The sequence below is a fragment of the Dendrobium catenatum genome, unplaced genomic scaffold (assembly GCF_001605985.2).
Source record: "Dendrobium catenatum unplaced genomic scaffold, ASM160598v2 fragScaff_scaffold_156, whole genome shotgun sequence".
Taxonomy (NCBI): Eukaryota; Viridiplantae; Streptophyta; class Magnoliopsida; order Asparagales; family Orchidaceae; genus Dendrobium; species Dendrobium catenatum.
This window is the reverse complement of record NW_021318618.1, coordinates 6,633,769-6,659,705: the sequence shown is the minus strand read 5'-3', so window position 1 is coordinate 6,659,705 and position 25,937 is coordinate 6,633,769. Positions and strand designations below refer to the sequence as shown.

The window sequence follows — 25,937 nt, the reverse complement described above, 5'->3', positions numbered from 1 at the left end:
TCTAACTTTCCACACCTCGCATCAATTCTGTTTTGCCTGCTGCTTTTGCTTTGCACCAACTGCGAAGAATTCTGTAATGACCTCAAGAGGCATTCCCTTGGTCTCAGGTACCTTGAGGAAGACGAAGAAAAATGCAATGACACAGACAATGGCATAAATCCCAAAGACACCAGCAAGGCCAATGCTGTTGAGCATGACAGGGAGGGAGTATGTGACTATGATGTCGCCGATCCAAAAGACGAGGGCGCAAATGGCTATGCAGATGCCGCGAACCCTGGTGGGGAAGATCTCTGCGCAGAGAATGTTGGGGATTGGACCAAATCCCATGACGAAGCAGCAGAAATAGGCGATGACACTGACCGTGGAGAGCACGGCATGAGCCACCGTTCCGAGCTCGACTAAATTAGCTATGATCAGTACAAGGAGTGAACAAATGAGGATTGGAATGGTGGAGAGGAGAAGAAACCTGCATGAGAGCAATGGAAGCATACGTGTTATTACAAGGAAAATCCGAGAAAATAAGCACATATTAGTTTTTGATTTTGCTTGTTTTGATTATGCTGAAGGTGAGCTTAAGGTGGTTTTATGTGGAACGTTCATCAATGGAGCTGGTGCTTGTTGTTCATGAATAAAAAGTTGGCCCCTTCTCTCAAATTGGTCATAAAAAATGGTAAAGCCACTCATCCGCCTGAGCATCCTCATCTCTACAACACTTAACTTAGTAATATGCTTCTCTTTTAATGGCCAACATTCGGCACCATAAAACATTGTAGGTCTCACCACCATTTTATAGAATTTTCCATTAAGTTTGAAAGGAACTTTTCTATCACACAACAAGCATGATGCATTCCTCCACTTCAACCATCCAACTTAAATTCTACTGATAATATCCCCATCTATTTCACCGTTACTCTGAACAATAAATCCAAGATATCTAAACCGTGTATTCTTATTAATGACTTGATCGCCCAAAGTCACAATCCCTTCACTAGGTCTATTAATTTTAAAATTACACTCCATATATTCAATTCTAGATCTATCTACTCAAGTGAAAACCTTTAGACTCTACAGTTGACCTCCATAATTCAAGTTTACCTTCAACTCCCTCTATAGTCCTAACTTCTGAGATTAAAACAAACATCTAAAAAGCGTAGGGATTATTTTGATCATTTACTCATTTTTAAGCACACTGTTTATCAAATTGAGTTTTCTACCTTCAAGCAACCAAATGGGGTATTAGATAAGATTTGGGGATATGTAGTAAACAATGTAAAACAAAACGACAAGTTGAACAGATAATATACCTTCTCCCAGATATATCCATTAGCCTCATGGCAACACCTATTGCAGGGAGCATCAACAGAGTAGTGAGAGAACTGATGAGGATGGATGATGAATCAGAACCAAGTCCAAGGTTTTTAAGAAGCACTTCAACTCCTGCTTGTTTAAGAATTTGAGGTGTGTAATACAGGACACCATTTATGCCAGAGAACTGCAGGAAAAAAGATAATGTCAGTATAGAAGGATGAAAAGATTTACACATTCTACCATCACATGGTGACAACAAAATTTATACCAAACTTATATTCATTAAACAAATTTGGAGGATAAGTAGCAATAAGAATTAGGATATGGATATTTTAAATTGTAGAGCTTAACAAGCACGCATGAGCTTAAATTTTATAAGCAAGAAGGAATAGCCCCACAGGAAAATAATCAGCAACTGTTCATAAAGATTAATTATCTGTTTTTTTTTTCGAAACAAGAATGAAAAATTACACGATAGAGGGGTGTACTTTTGCTAAGAAAATTATTGAAGGTCAACGTAACAGAGTGAATCCCCAAAAAATTACTAACATCAACAACAACTAGTGGTCCAAACTACAGCGGTAAAAAGACCTCTCTTTAGAAATAAACAAAACATAGAAAATTGATGAGAACTCCAAGGTACTAGATAATTTAAGAAACAAGTAACTTTGAAAAATTTTGTTCATAAGAAGCAAAGAAAAGGATCACCTGCTGCAGAATTTGAATACCAATACCAACAATAAGTGCTTGTTTGACACCAGGTTCAAGAAGATCTGCCCACACAGAACCTTTAGAAACTGTTTCTGATGGATGTACCATTGCCGGTCCAATAGGATGCTGGTCCAGCAGCTCCTTAGAGTAAAGAGCAGGTTGGCTCACTAAAGCCGCGGCCTGGATAAATTCACTTTCTTCTGGAACTTCCTGACCGGGGACTTGAACAAGTGAACCTCTCCTTGAACCAGGCACCCCCTCTTGGTGCAAATAGATTCTCTTAAAGCCTCCTTCCTTGTTCCCATCCGGGCCCTCTCGCTCCGCCCATTTCCATGCCAGTTGCCAACCACCACCAATACCCATACTGCTAACAGCCTCGCCATTTTCATGAGCAGCTTGTGGAGGAACAATGTCCTTCCCCTCCATGCTTGTTGTCTGACGAGAAATCAATGGACTCTGTAAATTGTCATCAGAATCACTTCCTGCAGCAACATCAGAGACATATTCATCACCCTCTCTTTGGCCAGTCTCTTCATCCCATTGCTCAGTTTTAGGCCCTGCAACACTAAACATGCTTCCAAAGTTGGGAAATAAAGTGCTTCTCATGCTGCCCATCTCAGTAACGGGTAACTTTTCATGGACGCTACCAAAGAGAGTGACAAGAGGATCCATGAGAGGAATGTTGCCCTGCTTTTCCAAGCTGCTACCATAGCGAGAAACAACACTTCCAAGGATGCTCTGCCCCTTTACAGGGCGTGCAACCCACGAGACGCCCTCCTCAGGCCCATAGAGTGTAATTTGTTCCTTCTCACCATCGTGTTCTTGTTCATCAATGATCTCATTAGCAGGACCAATGATGTACTCCTCAATCGAAGTATCTGCCCCAACACCCAGACCTTCTACAAGAAGAGCCATCTCTCCTGCACGTCAAAATAAAATAGTCATATCTAAGCATTCTTGCTCCATTTAAACTTATTAAATAAATAAAAACAGAAAAAAAACAGATGGAAGCATAGAAAAAAAAAATATTTCACACGAAAAATTGTAAACGAGTTTTTACACAAGTATCTTTAATTTATGTGGCAACTGCAACCTAATAATAGCTTTTGAATTATCAATCAATACATTACATTCACACATGATGATTAGCAAAGTAAATGATCTAAGTTTAGAGCATCAATGAAGCTGAAAGGCACGAACATGTTTGCAAGCTCATCTATATGTTTAGAACTCTGTTTATTAGTAGAAAATGGACATTACCCTAATTTGAGAAAATGTGTAGAGATAACATGAAAAACAAAAGAGTCCGTCTCTTCGGAGACATCCGATAAAATTGGAACGATACAGAGAAGATTAGCATGTCCCTTGCGCAAGGATGACAAGCAAAAATCGAGAAATTGTCCAATTTTTTTTTTAAATAATAAAATAAAATTTTTTAAAAAATATATGAAAAAAAAAGAGAACGTGTACAGGAACATGACAAAAATGTTCATAATGATTATACAAAGTTATCGTCATTAGGATGATCATAATCATCTTCATCCCCATATCAACAATTTGCAATTGTTTGTGAATCTTTGTTTCCATGTTGTTACACGAATACTTTGTTTCCACGCAATGGTTTTAACCCAAATTTGCATAAATCCAATTACTTTCTAGATATGTTACCTATGCAACCCCTTTTTCCTTTCCATTTGTTCTGTATTAAATTTGTTTCCTTCCTAATTGATGCAACTTTGGCAATCCCATCTTAAATGCTCAAACAACCACAATCTATTTTCTAATCTTATATTTAGTGCATGCTATTCCCAAACACCCTTTCACATAATAATAATAATAATAATAATAATAATTTCACACATTACATTCAAAAGTTTATCACATTTTGATATTAGCATTCTCACTATTATCAAACTAAATTTGGTTTTAGTGGGTATTCATTGAAGTAGGGACCAGACCTGACAGATGCTAAATAGGACGTTTTGGGATCATAATTTGGGGGTATCATATTGCGGCAGATGCTAAGATTGTTCCTTATCTGATGGAGATATTTATGGAAAAGTTCAAATTTAAATTAATTCCTACCACTCTTTTTGCCTATGAATAGACTGTTTCTGGCAATAAAATTAATTCAAATTATCCCAAAATCTTCACTTCTCTCCCCTTCCTCACTACTAGTTGTGGGCCACTTTATCCCCTCTAAATGTCGCCTTTCCTCCTTCCAGAGATCAAATTCTATGTCGCCAACGGCTGCCTAGAGCCACTAGCCATTATCCCATAGTTTCAGAACTATTGGCCGAACTTTGCTACTACTATCATGGAGTCTAAATGGTGTCCATGTTCTGGCTGAAACCCATAAGGAAAATTAAGTATTGCTTATTATCTCAGAATATAAATGAGACAGAAACAAGAACATGCTTGCCCTCCCAGAGCAAAACAAAGATAAAAACAAAAACCTGCTTGTTGTCATGGAAAAGAACAGAGATTAAAAACAGCACGATAGTTGATATTCAGTGCAGAAGTGAAAAACATTGTCTGCTTGCTGTCTACAGAAATAAAGAGCAAAAATCAGAATAAAAAATCTTATACATCTTGAACCAATGTTCAAGACACTTTTTAATTAATAGAGATATCATTAAGGAACCTAAAGAAATCCTAAATCTTTGTGAATTTGTTCAAGCCTCTTATTATAGACTTGTGTTATATTGTTAATCTGTTGGTTATGAATTGAGTTCAATATCAAAGCACTCATAATTGATGCATGATATAAACAAAAGATGGTACTATAGAATGGGAGAACTTCTTGTTGTTTTAGATTCACACCAAAAGGAAAGAAAGAAGTCAAATCAAGAAAAAATGGCTGAAAATGAGTCCTCTCTTAATCTAATAGAACAAATGATCAGATTACCAGTAAAAAATGATGATAATTATTAGTGTGTAGGATGCAATCTAGCAAATTGAATAATAATGATCCTCACTCATGCTTCCAGTCCGCCACCATGACTGCTATCAAAGAGGTCCACCAAGATTGACTCCATCTCTAATGCGATATTGCCAAATCTACTATTGTACCGAACTCCATCATTAAGATCGATTCCACCAGACTCAAGGTGAGCAATGCATGGTTAGAAGTGTATAATTAAACAATGGTGTACCTTCATTTACTAAAACTATCCAAAAATAAACAAAATGATGTCTTCCCAAAAAGCAAGGGTCAAGAACTACCACAAACTGAGAAGACTATATTACAGAAGGAGGAGCTTAAAGAACCACCTCCTTGCTAATTAGAATAAAAAATATAAGAAAGTCAATGCTTTATTGGTTTTGGCAATCTTATTATAGAGCCAAGTCAAACTGAGTAGTAAAGCTTTGAACATTTTGAGTGAATAGGAACACAAGAGATTGCCATAATTAGAAGGCACCTAAAAATAAAATATTACCCAAGCTACATGATTCATGAGATTCTCAAAATTCATGTTTTCAAACAAAATTTCTAAAATATCTTAGAAACTTCTTGAAAAATCAATTTCCAAACAACAACAACATCAAGCCTTTATCCCATTATGCAGGGTCGACTACAGGAATCCTTTTTCTCTATTGTGTCCTGTTAAAATTCTCATTTAAATCTAATAAAGAAGCGTCATTTCTAATATTTTCTAACCAGGTGCTTTTAGGTCTACCTCTGCCTTTCTTAACATAAATCAAATCTAATACATATACATTCCTAACCGGGTCATCAGAAGGCCGCCATTTTATGTGACCAAACCATCTAAGACGACTCTCTCTAATCTTATCTTCCACTGGAGCAACTCCAACCTTTCACGTATATGCTCATTTCGTATCATTTCTCTAAGAGTAAAGCCACTCATCCACCTTAGCATCCTCATCTCAGTAACACTTGATATCATGCTTATCTTTTAATGTCTAACATTTTGCACCATAAAGCACAATCTTATGTATCACCTTTATTCTTCAAATAGTAATTAACACACATTCTTCACTCATCTGGCATATTTTCAGTCTTCAAAATAATATTACAAAATTTCATAAGCTGAGAAATTCCTTCATCTCCAAAGCATTTCTACACCTCTATTGGAATATCATCAGGTCCAACAGCTTTTCCACACTTTATTTTTTTTAAAGCTTCTCTAACTTCGGTTTTACTAATACACCAATAAAAACAAAAATATTTATTTTCATTTAGGGTGCTAAGGTCACTAAAATCAATCACATTCTCATAATCTTTATTGACAAGTTTAGAAAAATATCTCCTCCACCTTTGTTGATTGTATCTTCTAATAAAAAACACTTATTAATCTTCATCATTAATACATTTCACTTGAACTAAATCATTACTACTCTTATCCCTTTGATTGACTAACTTATACATAAATCTTTCGCCCTCCTTATCTAATCTATTATATAAATCATTAAAAGCTAAAATCGTTGCATCACATATTACTTTCTTAAACTCCTTGCGGGCCTCTTTATATATTTTTCAATTATCAAAATTTGTATATCTAAATTCTTAAACTCCTTACGGGTCTCTTTATATCTTTTCCAATTATCAAAATTTTTATATCTAAATCAATTTTTATAACAAATCTTTTTATTTTTTTATCTTTTCTTGCACATTTTGATTCCACGGACTATTTTTACTATTAGGAGATTTTTTCTTTGATACTCTAAGTACATCTTTTGCAACATTTTTAATATCACAAGCTACTTTTTGCCATATAACATTAACTTTCTCATGCACAAACAAAATCTTAAGTTCTAGCATCTTACTCTCAAAAATATTTTTATTAATATTCTTTAAATGCCCCCATCTAATCTTAAAATAATATTTTACTTTATTTTTTATTTTCCACATCTTCAGTCCAAAACTAACACGTGATGTTTGATACATAAACTTTCACTCGGAATAACTTTCCAATCTAAGAGGGTAAAAATGACTAATCGGGTAAGAGGGTAAAAAATCAACCTACCTCCACCTAAAGTTATGATTTCACAGAAGTGAAATTTTCTACAAGGGGACTAATGATATGGTGATTAGATCTAGTAAATGATTAATTGAATTGTCTATGATCATGATTTGGGCATCAGATCATGAAAAGATGAAATGGATCATATTCGTTGAAGTTTTGATAGTTTGATCTTGTGATGGAGATTTTTTCTTATGTTGTTTTTAGGCCACAACATCAGAATTGAAAATTAAGTTAATAGGAGTTCATGGGTGAAAACGGATCATTGATCCAATACCTAATGATTAAGATCAAGAGACAAAGAATCTGAACAGTTAGATGTGATAAAGACAAAATGACAAAGATGACTTAAATTTAGACAAATTTGTATTTTGAATTTAAATTTGAGCTTCCCTTTTTGTGGAGTTAGATTAGAAAGGATAACATTATTTCAAAATTTAGAGTTAGGAATAAGATAGTACCTTATTCGAAGAAATTAGTTTAAAAGAAAATAAGGACAAATGTACATTAATTCATGAACTTTGTTTTGCATATAAATAGGCTATTTCCAGCAATAAAATGTAATTTAACTATCTCAAAACTCTTTTTTTATCTCTTTCTCTCCTATAGTTGTCATCCACTTGTATTCTCATTAAGAGCTGCCACTCATCATTCTAGAGGTCGAAATGCTGCTAGATGCAGGCTCGCACAGTTCTAGAGCTGCGGGACAGTTGCCGCTGTTGCTGCCATGGAGTCCCGCTGCAGTCCAGGTCCGGGCTGAAACCACAGGGATGGAAAACCAGCTATATTGCTTGCTGTACCAAAGCAGAATCAAGACAGAAACAGCAACATGCTTTTGCTATTCCGGAGCAAAGCAAAGAACAGAGATCACAAACAGCAAAAACGTTTCTTTCCTGGTGCAGGATAAGTCAGAAAACTGAATATGAATGCTGCCTATAGCAAGGAAGAGTCCAAATATAGTGAAAACGTCATCAACAGTGAGCCATAATGCTCTAGAAATCTTTAATTATCTGATAGATCACTAGAAAATCTCTAAAAATCCATAAAGCCTCAAGCCTCTGAACATAGACTTGATTCATGACATTATCAGGTTAGCTAACTATCATTTGCTACCCAACACGCACAATCATATAATATAGCTGATTTATTTTGCTATCTTACAATATTTCCACATAACACAAAAGTAAACTCTATATCTTACAGTTACTTTTGATCCTAAATTCCAAATAATTATGTCCTCAATTTATCCTAAATATTTTATATTATGGAACCAAACTATGCAAATGTACCACACCTACCTTATAGTTAGTTCTCCATCATTATAAACTGCTTGTTTTCTTCAAAACCACTAAACTTGCATTATCATTTTCGCAGATTTGTTCTACTAATCCTAGACACATTTTCTTCTAGAGTTTCTTTCTTTTTCATTTCTGCACACATAATTTACTTTGAAACCAGTCTCAACTAATTGTACCATGTCATCTCAAGTGTATAAACGCAGATACCATTCGAAATATCTACAGTACTCGAACATGATCAATATAAAAAGACAATACGTTGATAATAAGCTGGGAATTAACCTTATTAGAGTTGGAATTTACTTAGTAATGAAGCAAATACTTCTAGAAGTAATACATCATTCAACGTGAATTTCCTCCAGCAACGATTAAATCACCGTATGAAAGATCATTTCTACAGCTACTCTCTTCTTCTTCAACACAAGCATAGCCTTTGCTATCAATCTTCCAAGAATAAATATAATTGACTCTTGGATATAAAAAATATATCATTAACCATTATCCCATCACCCTCTTCTTTTATTTTGAACAGAACGTTATGATCAACCCCTGTTAGTATTTTAGACTTAATTAATACAACAAAATATAAAATATTTTAGGGTGATATATAAGAAAACTTGAAACTATATATTTATATATTTAACATCAAAACTTTACTATTTGTATAATATAACACTTTGTTAACAGAAGTCAACAAAGTGTTAACAAGCTCCACAAATTCTTTGCCTCGAAGTCATGACGGCATCAAGTTAGGAAGTCGTGAGATGGGATCTCACTAGGGAAGAAATTCACGTGACCTACGATAAATACAAAGGAGGAGGAAGTCATGATGTTACACTGGTGAAGAAGGGCATGGAAGTTGTGATGGGATCTCACTGGAACAGGGATTCGAGACCGAGGAAGTGTGCTAAGGGCAAAGTTCTCGCCGAAAAAGGGATTCATAGGACCGACAACGTGTGCATTGGCAAATGGAGGCGATGGGACTAGAAACTTGTGAGGCAATGTTATGGGATGACAACATTTTGATGGAGAGGATGGGGAGGGTGTTAATTTTGATATTATTTAAATTTTAAGTACTATGTATGCAAATCCTTAATATTTTAATACCTAAGTAATATAATTACTAATGAGAGAAAACTCTATAATCTATTATTGACTGAGTAGAAGACATAAGTAAACAAGAAGACTAGAAAATAATAATAATAATAATAATAATAATAAGATTACTAATACCCTCAAATAAGATAATATATCATAAAAAAATAACATTCATAATCTCATACTTTCCTAGAGCAACTTTTCAATTTGGAATTTTCCTACGATAGCACCTCCCTCAAGTTGGACATTATATATATATATATATATATAAACATCTATCTTGTTGCAAATATTTTAAAAAAGAAGAGAATTATAAAATCTGGATAAAAATACCAAATAATTATTCTTCATTGGATGTGTAATGTGTTCAGTGATCAATCCTTTCTCAATGCTGACAAGTTCGAAAATAATTTCAACCACTACCACGATCATCACCATGACCACGAATATCACAAGAAAGCTGAGCAATAAACCTAGTACTAGGAGAATCAAGGAGAGAACAATGAAGATGATTGTAAAACTTCATACGCATATGGACTAATAAGATACCTACTCCAAATTGAATTGGAACAATAATCCAAAAAAAGGAGCGGTTGCTCTACTTAAATCAAGCCACCATGTTTTGGCTAGGTGAAAATTCCGCTTGAAAAGTAATTATCATCAAGAAAAAACCTATTGAGAATTCAAATGACTAATTCATAGTGAGTTCTACTTAATGAGTTATGTTGAGGATCAATGGAAAAAGTGATATAGTATGAGGGAATGTGTCAGATCGGTCCAACCGGATCACACGGGACCGGCCCAATGCAACAGAGCCGAAACTTCTCCGCCTCCTGCGCATGTCGCGGATGCCGCGAGATCCATGGGAGCTATTTTGGAAGGTTTTTTGAGAGAATTGGGAGGGCAATTTGAGTGTAGGGACTGTTTAGAGATTTTCTTTTGATTTATATGCATTAAATAGTTTGTTTTCCTAGGGCTAGGGCATCTTGAATTTGGCTGAAATTTGATATCCTTTTAGTTTCTTTGGGCTCTAGCGACGTCTAGAAATTTGGGAGAGATAGATCCTCCTTTCGAATAGAGGATCACTTGTATCTTGTTTGTTTTTCTTCCATTAGTTGTTTTCTTCTTCATAAAATGGTTGTTTTCTCTATTTTTTCCATTGAATTCGTAGAGATCTATCGTTGTTTTCCAGAAATTGATAGGATATACTTGAAATCTTCAAGTCAAACTATCAAATTGGTATCATAGCATTTTTTGGGACCTTTGGTGGGCTGTTTTGGTGAATTTCAGCGGTTGTTCTTGGGATTTCAAAAAAAAAAGTTAATATTTTTAAAGGTCGAAGTCCAAATTTTTATTTCTACAAAAATCTGGGGATCAATGGCGGCCAAGAAAATGGATGCGTTGGAGGAATGCCTCGAAATGGAGATTGAAAGAACGAAATCTGAAATTTCAGATCTCCAAACTCAAGTTTCAGATTTTAAAAAAGGATGTTTTAGCCATTCATGATAAGTTCGATTCGAAATTTTCCATCCTAGAGGAGATGTTAAAGAAAGTGCTCAAGGGCGAAACAAAAATATCGCCTTCGAAGGTGAGGGAATGTGCCAACAACCACAGAAGTGTGAAAAATTCGAAGCCAACCAGATGAAAGGAAGATCAAGAGGGGGAGATTTTGGAGGGAACAAAAAAAATGCCTCCCCTAGGACCTATTCCTAAGGAGGAGTTCGGTAGAGGTATGTGGAGAGATGTGACACAATTGGGCATGAATGGAGGGATGTTGAATTTGAAAGAAGAGGGGCAGAATTAGAAAAACGATGACTTGATTTTGATCGAAGAGGTGTCGAATTTGAAAGGGAAAGGCGTAATTATGTCCAAAGGGGGACTGTATCTGAAAGGGGAGGGGTTTGTTATGATACAAGGGGTGTTGAATTTGAAAGGAGAATGTAGGAATTTGATGAAGGGCTTGGGTATGAACGTAGAAGGGATGATTGACACGCTTGGGGGGAACCAACCCCTTAGGGAAGAAGAAATTATGAAGAGAACAGAGGGAACGGAGGTAATCTGAGGGTGAGGAAGCTGAAGATGTCTATTTTCGAGGAAGAGAATGCCCATGGGTGAATCTACAAGGTAAAAAGGTACTTTACTATCAACAGGTTGATAGAGGGGGAGAGACTGATGGAAGCCGAGATGTGCTTGGAAGGGAAAGCTTTAGCATGGTACCAGTGGAGGGATACGAGGCGACATATAATAATCTAGAGAGAGTTTAAGGATTGCCTGTTGGAACATTCCAAACCAACAGGAGAGGGGACTTCTACAACCAGTTATTCGCTTTGATGCAGGAGGGGACAGTGATGGAGTACCATGAGCAATTTGAGTACCTCGCCAGTCGATTGGATCGGCTTCCAATCTGTACTGGAGGGAAACTTTATAAAGGGATTGAAACCGCGCAGCAGTCAGAGTGATGAGACCTCGAGACTTGAGAGAGTCTATGGAGCTAGCTTAGTTGGTGGAGGATCAGTGACACCTGAAAAAAGGAGCAGGAGGCAACAATTCAAAAGGCTCGTACAAGATGACCACCACCTTTTTGGCACCCAAGGAGCCAACACCGGGTACTCTTATGGAGACTTCGAATGAGAAGACTGTCTAGAAAAACCTGAAGATAACTTCAAGAAGCTCACATAAATAGAATTACAAGAGAAGAGCGGGATCTGTTTCAGATGTGACGAGAGGTATATGCCAAGGCACAGGTGTAAGGACTGAACTCAAGTTCTTACCGTTTGTGGTGATGAAGGAATGGAGGAGGGTGTCCTCTTTCCACTTTGCAGACAAGGTGGAACTTTGGGAGGGGAGTATTGTTAGATCGATCCATTGGACCGATCCACATGGGACTGGCCCAGCGCAACAGAGGCAGAACTTCTCCACCTCCTGCGCATGCCGTGGATGTCACAATATCCATGGGAGCTATTTGGGAATATTTTTTGAGGGAATTGGGAGGGAAATTTGAGTGTAGAGACTGTTTAGGGATCTCCTTTGATTTGCATGCATTAAATAGTTTGTTTTCCTAGGATTAGTGCATCTTGAATTTGGCTGAAATTTGAGATCTTTTTGGTTTCTTTGGGCTTTAGTGGCGTCTAGAGATTTGGGAGAGATAGATCCTCCTCTCGAATAGAGGATCACTTGTATCTTATTTGTTTTTCTTTTGTTAATTGTCTTCTTCTCCATAAAGTGATTTTTTTCTCTATTTTTTCATTGAATTCGTATAGATCTATCGCTATTTTCTAGAAATTGATAGGATATAATTAAAATCTTCAAGTGTTTCCTATCAGAATGCCAAGGGATAACCTATTTAAGATTACTCTATTGAGCTCAAGAAATATGAAGTGATATTGGGAGTTAACCTTAAAGATGTACATTGAGAGTTAACCTTAAGAATATATAGACTCATGAATTACACATTTGAGCTTTTCTCCAAATATGCTAAAGAACTTTAACTTTTTCCTATATTGGACCTTAGCCACAGGATATGGCCATAGAAAGATAAAATAAATGCAAGAGGGAGAATGCACAAAGAAACCATATAAAGATGGGTCTTCTTTTTCCAGAAGAAAAAAAAAAGGATGGACCGATAATGGCCCTTTCCTTACAAAACCTAGGAAGCTTTATGACCATTACATACAAGTTGGTACCTAAAAAAAATGAAAACTACACGGTAAACTCTTCCTTAAAAAATAAAAGAAAGATAGGAAAGAAAAGAATAACTATGGTTGCAATAGACATCATGTTGATTCCCGTTGAAAAGTGGATAAATCTGTATCTTTGATGGCAATCCTAAGGGACATAACGATGGATCATTCTCAAATAAAGACACACTATAGGAACTACTCACCAAAAGATATATATTAAGTTATTAACCAAGAGATGGTCATTGCCAACATCTATACAACCTTATTTTTAAGGTAAAAATTTATAACCAATCAATGAAATGGGCACACCATCAAGCAATTATAAAAAAAAAATCTTAAATAAGAAAGAATCAAATAAAATCATAAGATAACAACAAAGCAAGAGTTCATCCGATGAAAGAGAGAACCTTTAAGATTCATTTAAATTAAATTGCTTGTTGCCTGATAAACCTTGAAGATATATTTTCTTTTTATTTCTACCCCACAGCAAAGGTAATTTGAAATTTTTTGTCCGCTGCCATTCTAAAAATGCTAACATTAGAATCACTAAATTACAATGCAGAATGATAAATACCCTAACAATATAACAACCAGGAGAAGCCAATACATTGCTTTGATTTGGATCAATGATCTTGCATGTAGAAGTTCAAGCCACTACCCCAATACCCCAACTATCATGAAAAACACCAGAGACCACAAAAGTAGAAAAATCAACCTCAATAATCTATTGATCTGTTAGGCCGGTTCATCCTGAACCGGCCCAGCCGGCCCAGCCGGCCCAGCGGCCGGCTCACGTATACAGGAGGTAGAACATGTCCGCCTCCTTTGAAGCTTGCCGCCCACATGAGTGGGTCCCACTTGGAGCAAATTAGGAAGAGAGGATTGCGCGACTAGAGTGAGACGGAAATTTTGAATTAAGGATGTTTGAATAAGGGAATTATTGTATTAATAGTATGGCTTGTTTAGGGTTAGGGTTATGCATGATTATTTAGTTCTTTGGAGTTTTCTCTTGGCGTCTTGGGCTCTAGAACTTCTTCTAGAGATTTGGAGAGAACAATCCTCCTCTCGAATTGAGGATCAATTGTATCTTGCTTTGTGTTTGTTTGGCTTTCGATTTCCCTAATACAATCCACTGGTTTTTGGTTTGTTTTAATCACGTTCTTGTGTGTTTTCTAGCAGATTTTATCAATTATTGCTAAAGTTGCCTACAAACTCAAGTATTTCCTCTTGGATTACAAGCGAACTCAAGTATTTCCTATCAAATTGGTATCAGAGCATTGTCTTGGGACCATCAGTGTCTGAAATCAAGAAATTTTAGCAAGAAAATTTCTCCCGCAAGAAGATCCTCTCACAAATCTTGGGAAGAAAGATGGACGGAAAGAAGGTCGAAGTTTTAGAAGGTGAAATTGGGTACTAAAATCAGATTTGGAGAGAAAATTCTCTGATTTTCAAAATCAAATTTCCTCCAACAATGAACGGTTGGAAGGAAAGATCACTTTGATGGAAGAGATGTTGAAGAAATTACTAGAGCTGAAGACCAATCCGGCGACATTGGAAGCAAAGGAGACCACCGGCAGTCATGGGAGAGGAGGGAATCCGAACACGTTTAGGGGGAGGGGAAATCCGGAAGTGAAGATCCTTGAAGGAGAGGACGACATGTTACCTCTAGAACCACTTTCTAGAGAGGAGAGGAGTATGGGATACAAAATGAGGGGTGCTGATTTTTGTGGGAAGAAAGGGATATTTCCACCACCGAGGTGCCGATTTTGAAAGAAGGAGAGGGGAAGCTAACGAAGGGTACGGTTATGATCGCCGGAGGGAGGATCGTAACAGCCAAGGAGCACCTCCTGTTCGGGGTATGGGATGATATGAAGGATTCAGGGGCAATTGGGGTGACCCGAAGCTGAGGAAGCTGAAGATTCCCATCTTCGAGGGCAAGGATGGTCATGGTTGGATCTACAAGGTAGAACAATATTTCTCCATCAACAGATTAATGGGGAAGAGAAGCTGACAGCTGCAGGGCTATGCTTGGAGGGAAAAGGCACTGTCTTGGTACCAATGGCGGGACATGAGGCAACCCATCAGGAGCTGGAGGGAGTTCAAGGAGTGCTTACTGGAACGTTTTCGAACCAGTAGGGAAGAAGGCTTCTATGAGCAATACTTTGCCTTAACACAGGAGGGGACCATGGCAGATTACCATGACAGGTTCGAGTACTTGGCCAGCAGATTAGATCGGCTCTTGGAGACGGTGCTGGAGGGGAACTTTATGAAAGGGCTTAAACAGAAGATACGATCATTGATTAAAGTGATAAGGCCAAGGGACCTAGGGGAGGCCATGGAGCTAGCCCAGTTGGTGGAGGATCAAAAGCAACTTGAGAGAGGGGCTCGGGGGATCATACAGGATGACCACCACGGTCTTCGCTCCCAAGGGGGCAACGCCAGGGAGTCTAAAGGAAGTGTCCAGAGAGAGAACTGGAGAAGGGAGAAATGGGGGAATTTTCAAAAGGTTAGCGGAGAAGGAAATACAAGAAAAAAGAACGAAGGGATTGTATTTTAGATGTGATGAGAAGTAAATGTCGGGGCCATGGTTTAAAATTGCGCAACGAAGCCCGCCTTTGCGCAATTCCAGTAAAAAACGCCTCGATGCTTATGCCTCGAGTTTTTTTTATGAGGCTTGCGCCTCAACTTGGTTGAGGCCCGTCTCACCTCACGCTCACCTATATATATTAAAACTTACATAAATCTTAAAGTAAATGCCCGAAATTGGACTCTATAGGAGAGGAAGGGGATAGAGCAGTTCACCATAATGATGATTCAAATGAAGAACCCCTTATTGATGACAGTGCTGATGACTTATGAGTTCTTATGTGATATGTCATTGCTATTTATTTTTGGAAATCGGAAATATATGTTAATGAAAAGAATACAGTGATTTCGGAAAGATAGAATTTTGAGTTGAACTATATTTCATGTTGTCTTATTATTGAGATATTTTGATTTCACTTTATATCTTATGCTTTTTTATGCTTTATATTATTCACTAATTAGTATATAACAAATTTATCATTTTATGTTTACGCAATCTTTTGATTTTGAGGTTTACGCCTTGAGGCTTACGCCTCGCCTCACGAATGAAAAATGCCTCAATACCCAAATACGCAATTTTAAACATTGGACGGGGCATAAGTGTAATGACCGAACTCTTCAGGTTCTCATCGTCTGTGATGACGAAGAAGCTGAAGAGGGAGATGGAAGTGGGTTAGAGATTGAGGAAGAAGGGAAGTTGCATCTAGATGTGGCAGCAAGTCTCCCTAAACTCAGTAGTTGAATTCACCCTGAATCACACTATGAAGGTGAAGGGATAGATAGCGGATAGGGAGGTGATAGTGTTGATAGATAGTGGGGCGACCCACAATTTCATCTCTACCCAAATTGTTGATCTACTCGGGGTGAAACTAGTGGATACAGGAGGTTACAGGGTGATTATGGGCATGGGGAAGATAGAAATGGGTAGAGGAATTTGTAGGGGAGTGGTGTTAACCATTCAAGGGATAAATGTGTGGGAAGATTTTCTTCCCATGGAAATGGGGAGTGCGAAAGTCATCTTGGGGATGAAATAGATGCAAACCTTGGGGGAAACCAAGGTAAATTAGGGAGCACTGAGGATTGAACTGGTGGTGGGGGGAAAGAGAATGGTGGTCCAAGGCGATGACATGCTTTCTAGGGCAGGAGTATCTCTCAAATCCATGATCAGAACCATACAGAAGGTGGGAGGTGGATACTTGGTGGAATTGCAACGCTTGGAAGGGATCAGTATGGGAGAGGAGGGAGACATTCCTCTTGTAGTGCAACCAGTCATACAACAGTTCATTGAGGTGTTCCAGTCACATCAAGGGTTACCACCACTCAGAGAACAGGAGCACGCAATTCTTCTAAAGGAGGGGGTGTGATTAGTGTACGACCCTATCACTACCCACAAATTCAGAAGGATAAAATTGAGAACCTGATTAGGAAGATGTTGGAGGTTGGAATCATCATACCAAGTGTGAATCCTTTCTCTAGTCTAGTATTATTGGTCAAAAAGAAGGATGAGAGCTGAAGGTTCTATGTGGATTACAGGGTGTTGAATAAGAAGACTGTACCGGATAAATTCCACATTCTTGTGATTGACGAACTTTTGGATGAACTGTATGGAGCAGTGATATTCTCCAAATTGGATTTGAAGTCGGGATACCATCAGATCCGAATGAGGGAGAAAGATATCTCAAAGATAACGTTCAAGACACACGAGGGGTATTATGAGTTTCTGGTTATGCCATTTGGGCTTACCATCGCCCCTGCTACTTTCCAGTCACTGATGAACAGGGTGTTCAAACAGTATCTCCGGAAGTTTGTTATAGTGTTTTTTAATGACATCTTGGTGTACAACAGAATCGAGGAGGAGCATCTGAAGCACTTGAAGTTGGTATTCGGAGTTCTATAGGAACATCAACTGAGGGCCAACCTAAAGAAGTGCTACTTTGCCCAGACCAGTGTATAGTACTTGGGTCATATCATGTCCAAGGAAGATGTGGTCGCTGATCAATCAAAGGTGGAGGCTATGTTGAGATGGCCCTGACCTAAAAATCTGAAGAAGTTGAGAGAATTCTTAGGGCTGACGGGGTACTACTGGAGGTTTGAAGGGTACAGTACTATAGCATGGCCACTGACAGAGCAGCTAAAGAAAGATGGATTCTTATGGGGAGAGGCAGCGACAACAACATTTGAGAAACTAAAGAAGACTATGACCACGGTACAAGTATTAGCTTTACCAGACTTCACTCAGGCCTTCATAGTGGAGACAAATGTTTCAGGATACGGATTGGGGAGTACTCATGCAGGATCGGCGACCCATTGCCTACTTCAGCCAGGTGTTGGCAGCAAGAGCCAGGCTGAAATTAGTCTATGGGAGAAAGTTGATGGCCTTCGTCTTAGCCATCCATAAGTGGCGACCCTACCTATTAGATAGGCATTTCATTATCAGAACAGATTAGAGGAGCCTGAAATACTTGTTGGAGCAGCGGATGGTGACTGAAGAGCATCAGACGTGTCTGTCCAAATTGTTGGGGTATGATTTTGAAATCCAATACAGACCAGTATGGGAGAATAATGCGGAAGATGTCTTGTGCAGATGAATGGGGGAGCTACAAACAGTGGTAGTGTATGTTCCTTTGATGCCAAATTAGTCTATGAGAGAAAGTTGATGGCCTTCGTCTTAGCCATCCATAAGTGGCGACCCTACCTATTAGGTAGGCATTTCATTATCAGAACAGATTAGAGGAGCCTGAAATACTTGTTGGAGCAGCGGATGGTGACTGAAGAGCATCAGACGTGTCTGTCCAAATTGTTGGGGTATGATTTTGAAATCCAATACAGACCAGTATGAGAGAATAATGCGGAAGATGTCTTGTGCAGATGAATGGGGGAGCTACAAACAGTGGTAGTGTATGTTCCTTTGATGCTAGATTGGGAGGTCATTATGGAGGAGAGTGCTAGGGATGAGGAGTTGGGGAAGATCAAGACAGATTTACTGAGTAAAAGTGGTAGCCACCCCGGGTACTCAGTGGAGGGGGACTGACTATTGTATCAAGGGAGGTTCGTGATGCCCAGAACCTCAAACCACATCCTAAACTTACTCCAAAAATTTCATGGAAGCGCGATTGGTAGCCATTCAGGGGTGCAAAAGACCTACATGAGGTTAGCTTCAGAGCTTTACTAAAAGAGAATGCATGGAGACGTAGAGGAGATGGTGGTCAGGTGTGAGATATGTCAGAGGAAAAAATACCTGGGTATATTGCCAGGGGAACTACTACAACCGTTGGCATTACCGGGACGAGTATGGGAGGAGATATCCATGAACTTCATAGATGGGTTGTCCCATTCAGAAGACTTCACGGTGATTTTGGTGGTGGTAGATAGATTGAGTAGTATGCTCATTTCATTCCCCTACGACATCCTTACACCGCGGTGACAGTGGCTTCAGCTTTCATCAAAGAGGTGGTCAGATTGCATAGGGTACCAGAAGCAATCGTATCAGATAGAGTTAAGGTGTTCCTCAATCATTTTTGGAGGGAGTTGTTTAGGTTATAGGGGACAGTTCTGAAGAGGAGCACCGCTTACCACCCACAGACGGATGGCCAAACGGAAGTGGTCAACAAGAGCTTGGAGACCTACTTGAGATGCTTTGTGTCGAAGGCACCCAAGCTATGGGCCAAGTGACTATCATGGGAGGAGTACTGGTACAACGCCTCTTTTCATTCTGCTTCTCAGATTATCCCATTCAAGGTGTTGTACGGAAGGGATCCTCCTCACTGGGTGCACTTTGGGAGTAGCAGTACTCTAGTTTTTTCAATGGAGGAGTACTTGGGGGAGAGGGATAAAGTGTTAGAGGAGTTAAAGAAACATCTACTGAGAGCTCGATAGATTATGAAGAGACAAGCTCCGACCATACAGATAGAAGACAATCGCCAACAGAAGAACTGAGAAGCTCGCTCCAAGATACTTTGGACCTTATATAATATTGAAAAAGATTTGAGCGGTAGCATATCAGTAAAAACTACCAGCCACGATAACTATTCATCTGATTTTCCATGTATCGCAGCTTAGAAGAGCCATTGGAGATTATACAGCCAGATCGGAGTCACTGACAACACTTACTAAGGATTTGGAGATAATTCTAAAACCCTTAAAGTTGATGGAGATTCTCCAGAAAGAAGATGGAGCTAAGAAAGTGCTAATCAAGTGGAAGAATCTTCCTGACTATGATACCATGTGCGAACCATACGAGAGGGTGAAACAACAGTTTCCTAGTTTTCACCTTGAGGACAGGTGATTCTTTGGGATGGTGGTATTGTTAGGCCGGTTCATCCTGAACTGGCCCAGCCGGCCCAGCGGCCGGCTCACGTATACAGGAGGCGGAACATGTCCGCCTCCTTTGAAGTGTGCTGCCCACATGAGTGGGTCCCACTTGGAGCAAATTAGGAAGAGAGGATTTGGCTGCTAGGATGAGAGGGAAATTTTGAATTAGGGATGTTTGAACTTTGAATTAGGAAATTATTGTATTAATAGTATGGATTGTTTAGAGCTAGGATTATGCATGATTATTGGGTTCTTTGGAGTTTTCTCTTGGTGTCTTGGGCTCTAGAACCTCTTCTAGAGATTTGGAGAGAACGATCCTCCTCTCGAATTGAGGATCAATTGTATCTTGCTTTGTGTTTGTTTTGCTTTAGATTTTCCTAATATAATCCACTGATTTTGGGTTGTTTTCATCATGTTCTTGTGTGTTTTCTCGCTGATTTTATCAATTATTGCTAGGGTTGCTTGCGAACTCAAGTATTTCCTCTTGGATTACTTGCGAACTCAAGTATTTCCTATCATGATCATAACTCAACTCTAAGAGAGCATCAACCCAATCAATTGCATCAAGAACAAGTGAGGGCTCACCATAACAAGTAGGGTTACTACCAATATTGGCATCCATATTAGTACTTTGAAAACTCCGATAACTCTACTTAAATACATAAAGAACTTGTGAATTCAAATCATGACTGACCCAAGAGAGTCAAAATTCTAAGGGATATGTTGATCAAAATAGCTCCTAGCAATTGTCTTCCTCAATTCAAAATAGGACCTAAAAAATGAATTATCATGTACAAAAATATTACAAGCCCACCAATAGGATAGAAGGCCTTCAAATTCCACCATTTGCCAAAAAACACATTAATAAAAAAAAAATCAACTGGAGAGGAATCACGAGCAGCAAGAGAAATGTAGGTTAAAGGACCATGTTCAGGGGCACCAATAACACTATCAAAAGAGGAAGGAAGAGGAGAAGCAAATAAAATAGACATGATTGAGACTAGGTGAGGATTGAGACTAGGTGAGGAGGCAAGAAAGCAGATGCATCCACACCCAAGGCACAGTGGAGAAGTCAAAATATGATGCTGGAAGAAGATAATGTGGAACCACGACGAACAAATGAACTAGAGAATAATGCACAACAACAAGAACCCTCTGACACAGACAACTTAAGAAGATAATAGGCAAGAAGAGATACTAGCCCGAGCGACGGCCCAATAGCCTGAGATAATGGGGATGGTAATTGCAGAAAATAGCAAAGCAAAAAAGATGCAAAACAACATAGAAAAAGAAGTGAGAGTCAGTGGCGAGGGAATACCGAGAACGGGTCATATAAAATAAAGCTAAGAGAAGGAGAGGCCATGAGCATAAGGAAGAAGGATGATGATCATCAAAAGGTGCTGCGATCAATGCAGGGGATAATGTTGATAAAGAGTTGAGAATGGGAAAATAGGATTGGGTTTTTTAAATGCATACACATGCCACATAGAAGAATCTCATATCTACCAATATGGTGCCAAAATTAGGGTCAAATACTATGCCCCATCCTAATCCTTGCCTTTACACTAGATTCAGAAGAAGACATGGAGGAAAGAATTACATTGATGAAAAGGTATGCTGGATAATTTTACATAAACTTTACTGATTCATCTTTAGCAACTCATGCCATCAAGATATGTATGTGGTACTGCATCAACAATCTTATTAGTGTCAGATCACAAAAAAAAAAAAAAAAAAAAAAATTTTAAAAAAAAAAAAAAAAAAAAAACTTCTATAGAAACATGTTGATTAAAGAAGTTGTAATAGCAAGTTAACCAGGTAGACTTATAAATGCATGCCAAAAACACCTATTAATGTCCAGTTGAAGAAGAAGAAACCGCACTCTATCTATATTGAGTAAGAAAGGTGAGATGCAAATCCAAAAATTGATCGAGTATGTATCACTCTTCAAGGAGGCAGAATGACTGCAATCAAAATGATCCATTGAGTAAAAAATACAATTAATTTTCTACGCACTGATGCCAAATCTATTGATTTATTGAAACTCAATAATCAAGATTGACTCAAAAATATCTAAAATGAAGAAAAAAAATGTCTTTTAAAAGAGTGATAGAGAAAGAGTTGTCACAAGTGGAGAAGCCTTAATTAGTGAAGAAAGAACTTAGATGGTCACCTTCTTTCCAATTCAAGCATAGAATAAAAACACTAATGCCATATCAATTTAGGCAAGCTTAAAAACAAGACATCATTATATAACCAAACTAAGTAGTACGCCCTATTATTTTGGACATTTGTAGGAGTGAATAGAATGATAAGAGAGTTTTAATTCAGCACGCTCCTAAAATTATGATACCCAAGCTTCATAATCTAAGACATTATCAAAATTCAAGTTTTTAAACAACCTTTAAAACTTGCTAGAAAAGACCTAAAACATCACTTGTCAAATACAATGAAGCTATATGGTTCAAAGGTTGGAAAGTTAGCTTTTCATCTAAAGTTATGATTTCATATGAGTAAATTTCTCCTGAAAAAGGGACTCAAGATCTAGGGATCAGATCTAGTAGATGAGCAATTAAATCATCGATGATCATGATTTGGACATCATATCATGAAAAGCTCAAAAGGATCATGCTCCATTAAATTTTAATGACAAGACGTCTTGATAGATTGAAAGTAGCGTTGATTTTCAAATTACTATTAGAATTGAAGATCAAGTCAATAAAAGTCTATAAGTTAAAATGGACCATCAATTTGATGTTTGATGAACAAGATCGTGAACCACAAAATTTGAACCATTATGCAATTAGGACAACAAATTGCCGACCCCACATAGTGGATAAAGGCTTGATGTTGTTGTTGTTGTATGCAATTAGGACAACAAGACAAGGAAAATTTAAACTTTGAACTTGTTTTTTGATAAGTTTGCATTTTGAATGTAAATTTGAATTTCCTTCTTTTGTGGAGTTGATTTAGAAAGGATAATATTATTTTCTAAATTGTCAAGTTAGGGATAAATTTGTTCCTTTATGAAGCCAGTTTAAGAGAAGACAAGTCGAATTAAAAATATTAGTGATGTTTTTATCAATAAATAATTTCCTTCAATAAAAAATAATTCTTACTCTCCCAAAATCTACACTTTTCTCCCTCTTCCTCTCCTAGTTAGCCACCTCTATCCCCTTAAAGAGTTGCTCTAGAGATCAAAATCTGTACTGCCAACTATTGTACAAGCTATCAGCAACTTCCTTAATGTTCCAGAGATGTTGGCCGAACTCCATTGCTGCTGCCAGGTGCCGATTGAAACCCAAAAGGAAGGAAAGCCAAGTATTGTTTGTTGTTCTGGAGTAGAACCAAGGCAAAAACAACAACAAGCTGGCCACATCGGAGCAGAGCAAAGGCAAAAATAACAACCTAATTGTTGTCCTGACAAAGAACAGAGATCACGAACAGCAAGTTGGTTGTTTCCCAGTGCAGAAGTCACAAAAAAAAAAGTCTGCAAGCTTCCATAGCAAGAAAAGTCAAAATTAGAGAGAAAACTCATCTAAAGTGTGAAACAATGCTTGAAACACCTTTAGTTTTCGTTTGGGATGGCTTTCTTATTGCTTATTAAAGCAGTAAAAAAGCCATCACATTGATCATTATAACATCTCTCAAATAATTTCTAAAACCTTTCCTAACCTTTTATTGTGGACTCGTTTCATAACGTTAAGAGTTTGACTAAATACCATTCATTGCTAGACGTGCTCAGCCATATATTTTATTTCGGCAACTTATAAAATTTCCTTTCAAATCTACAACATATTTTGTTTAATCAGTCATAACGCAAAGCAAACTCTATATCTTAAGTTATCTCCCATGCTAATCATGTTCAACTTCAGAGTTCACAAAAAACATATAAATATCCTTTTCTATGATCTTTACACTTTCTAAGTCAGCTAAAAAATTCCACCATTAATGACCTTCCTGATATAAAACGCCTGCTTAAAAACGGATAGGATAAGAACTCGATATAAAACAAAAGAAGAAAAAACAGCTCTTTAATAACCAAAATCCATAAAAGAACAAAATTGAAAACAACTAAACTTAAAAATCCAAACTTTAATATTGTGTTAAGAAGTAATGAAGGTAAAAACTACGAAAACACAACAAACCTGAGACATCATCCCTTCCACGAAGCCTCTGTAGAACCCTTTTGGCCTCCACCATTCGCCCTTTGCTTACAAGCCACCTTGGGGATTCAGGTAAGAAGAATACTGTTAAGGCCAAATACACTAAAGCAGGGATAGATAGAACTCCGAGCATCACTCTCCAGTTGGGATTCGCCATTAGAGACATCAAAAACACCATACAATATGATAGAAACATTCCTCCCGACCCACTAAATTGAGGAAGTGTATTTAGCTGGCCTCTTATCTCTGGTGGAGATGTCTCAGAAATATACACAGGGATAAGCGTAACAGCCAAGCCAACTCCAAACCCATCGATGAGCCTGGCCAGAAGCAAGGTGTAAACATTTGGAGACCAAAGCATCACAACACCACTAACAAAATAAAGAACTGAGGAAAGGATTAGCAAAGGGCGTCTGCCATGTCGATCTGAAACAGGTCCAGAGAATGTAGTAATAATAGTAGCCCCAATAAGCGACATGGCAACGATTAATCCTTCAATAGTAGGTTCTGTCTGCAACTTAAATTCCCTTTTGATGTAGATAACAGCTCCTGCATGGACATAAAGGAAGAGAATGAGAGTGTAAATTTTTAGCGTAAAGCAAAGAAATTATTTTTTCTTGCATAAAATATATTAAAAATTGCAAGGAATTCAAAAGTAATGAGTTACATCTTTGGTTGACAAAGATATTGAAAAAAAAAAATTTATACCAGCAATTGTGGCATTGTCCCAGCCCTGTAACAAGTTGCCTATAGTGGCAGCTATGGCTATAAGAACAGCTCCGTCCATCTTTCCGGTGAGGAATAGTTTGTTTGTCAGAAACAATAGCCGTCTGCAATACAATCACACGTTGGATGTCTTAGAATGAAAATAATTAAAAAAAAATCATGACGGCCAATTTAGCAGAATCAAAGGCGCTCAAAGAATAGAAGTCGCTCAAACTACGAAAAAAAAGGCAAATAATCCACTTACACTTCGGGCAGAATCAGGAAAGAGAATATCAATCAACAGAAGAATCAAAGACGGCGAGCATGGTGATCAGGACGAAACATAGCCATGGATGGACCTGAATAAGCTGTCCTATAGCCCCCGGAAAAAGCTGTCAATAACGATATAAAAAATAATCGCAGAACAAACAAAATTGAAAGAGAAAAATGAAGAACGCCATTAAATACGAGACATATGATGCCCAACCTCTAAAGCGACGCTTGTAACACTCCCTCCCCAGCCCCTCTTTCGGCAAGGAGAAACCCACCGTATAAGCACCAGAAATAGCCAGCAAAATACAAAAGATCGTCTTCTCTTGAATCAAACTTTACCAAGATGGCACTTTTTGATTGGAGAAAGCCAATAAAATTCAAATTGAACTACAAAATTATTCAGAACATCAGCTAAATGAGATCTCCAAGATCCTCTACTCTGTACGCCCACGAAACTTAAAGATGAGTGGAGATCGTGAGAACCATCCTTTTCTTTACCTAATTGCCGACCCCTCGACGCTACGGGATCTTCAGGGTTTCCTACCACAGGAAAGAGCCAAAACGGGAATAAAAAATAACCACAAAATCCGAAGCATAGCTGTAACCAATCTGTCAAAGCTTCAGCCTTCACATTCAGAAGATTCTATGTGATCCCTGCCCTTCTCCGATTGAGTCGGAATCCCTAGACATCTCCCGATTCCAAACTCCTATAAGAACCCACAGCTCACGAAAAAATAAAAAAACGAATCCAAGAAGAGAGAGAGAGAGAGAAGAGGAGAGAGAGAAGAGGAGAGAGAAAAGATGATGAATACACCT

At 38.0% G+C, this 25,937-nt stretch overlaps 1 protein-coding gene and 1 non-coding gene across 4 annotated transcripts; one reads left to right on the top strand and one right to left on the bottom strand.

The window, feature by feature from the left end:
* LOC110095069 (monosaccharide-sensing protein 2) lies at positions 1-25,937 on the bottom strand. Of its 3 annotated transcripts, none has more exons than XM_020820437.2 (7): positions 25,336-25,937; positions 25,114-25,240; positions 24,852-24,973; positions 24,126-24,692; positions 2,017-2,939; positions 1,305-1,492; positions 1-466 (listed from the first exon to the last, which is right to left on the bottom strand). In XM_020820437.2, exons 3-7 carry the CDS (start codon positions 24,928-24,930, stop codon positions 22-24), a joined length of 2,202 nt encoding a protein of 733 aa, XP_020676096.1. In that variant the 5' UTR covers positions 24,931-24,973; positions 25,114-25,240; positions 25,336-25,937; the 3' UTR covers positions 1-21. The 3 variants fall into 3 exon arrangements, with proteins under 3 accessions (XP_020676096.1, XP_020676097.1, XP_020676101.1); XM_020820438.2 differs by having other exon boundaries at positions 25,114-25,221; XM_020820442.2 differs by having other exon boundaries at positions 25,114-25,216.
* On the top strand, positions 3,328-3,430 carry LOC114579028. The gene has a single exon (XR_003699906.1). It is a non-coding gene; the product is annotated as a U6 spliceosomal RNA (small nuclear RNA).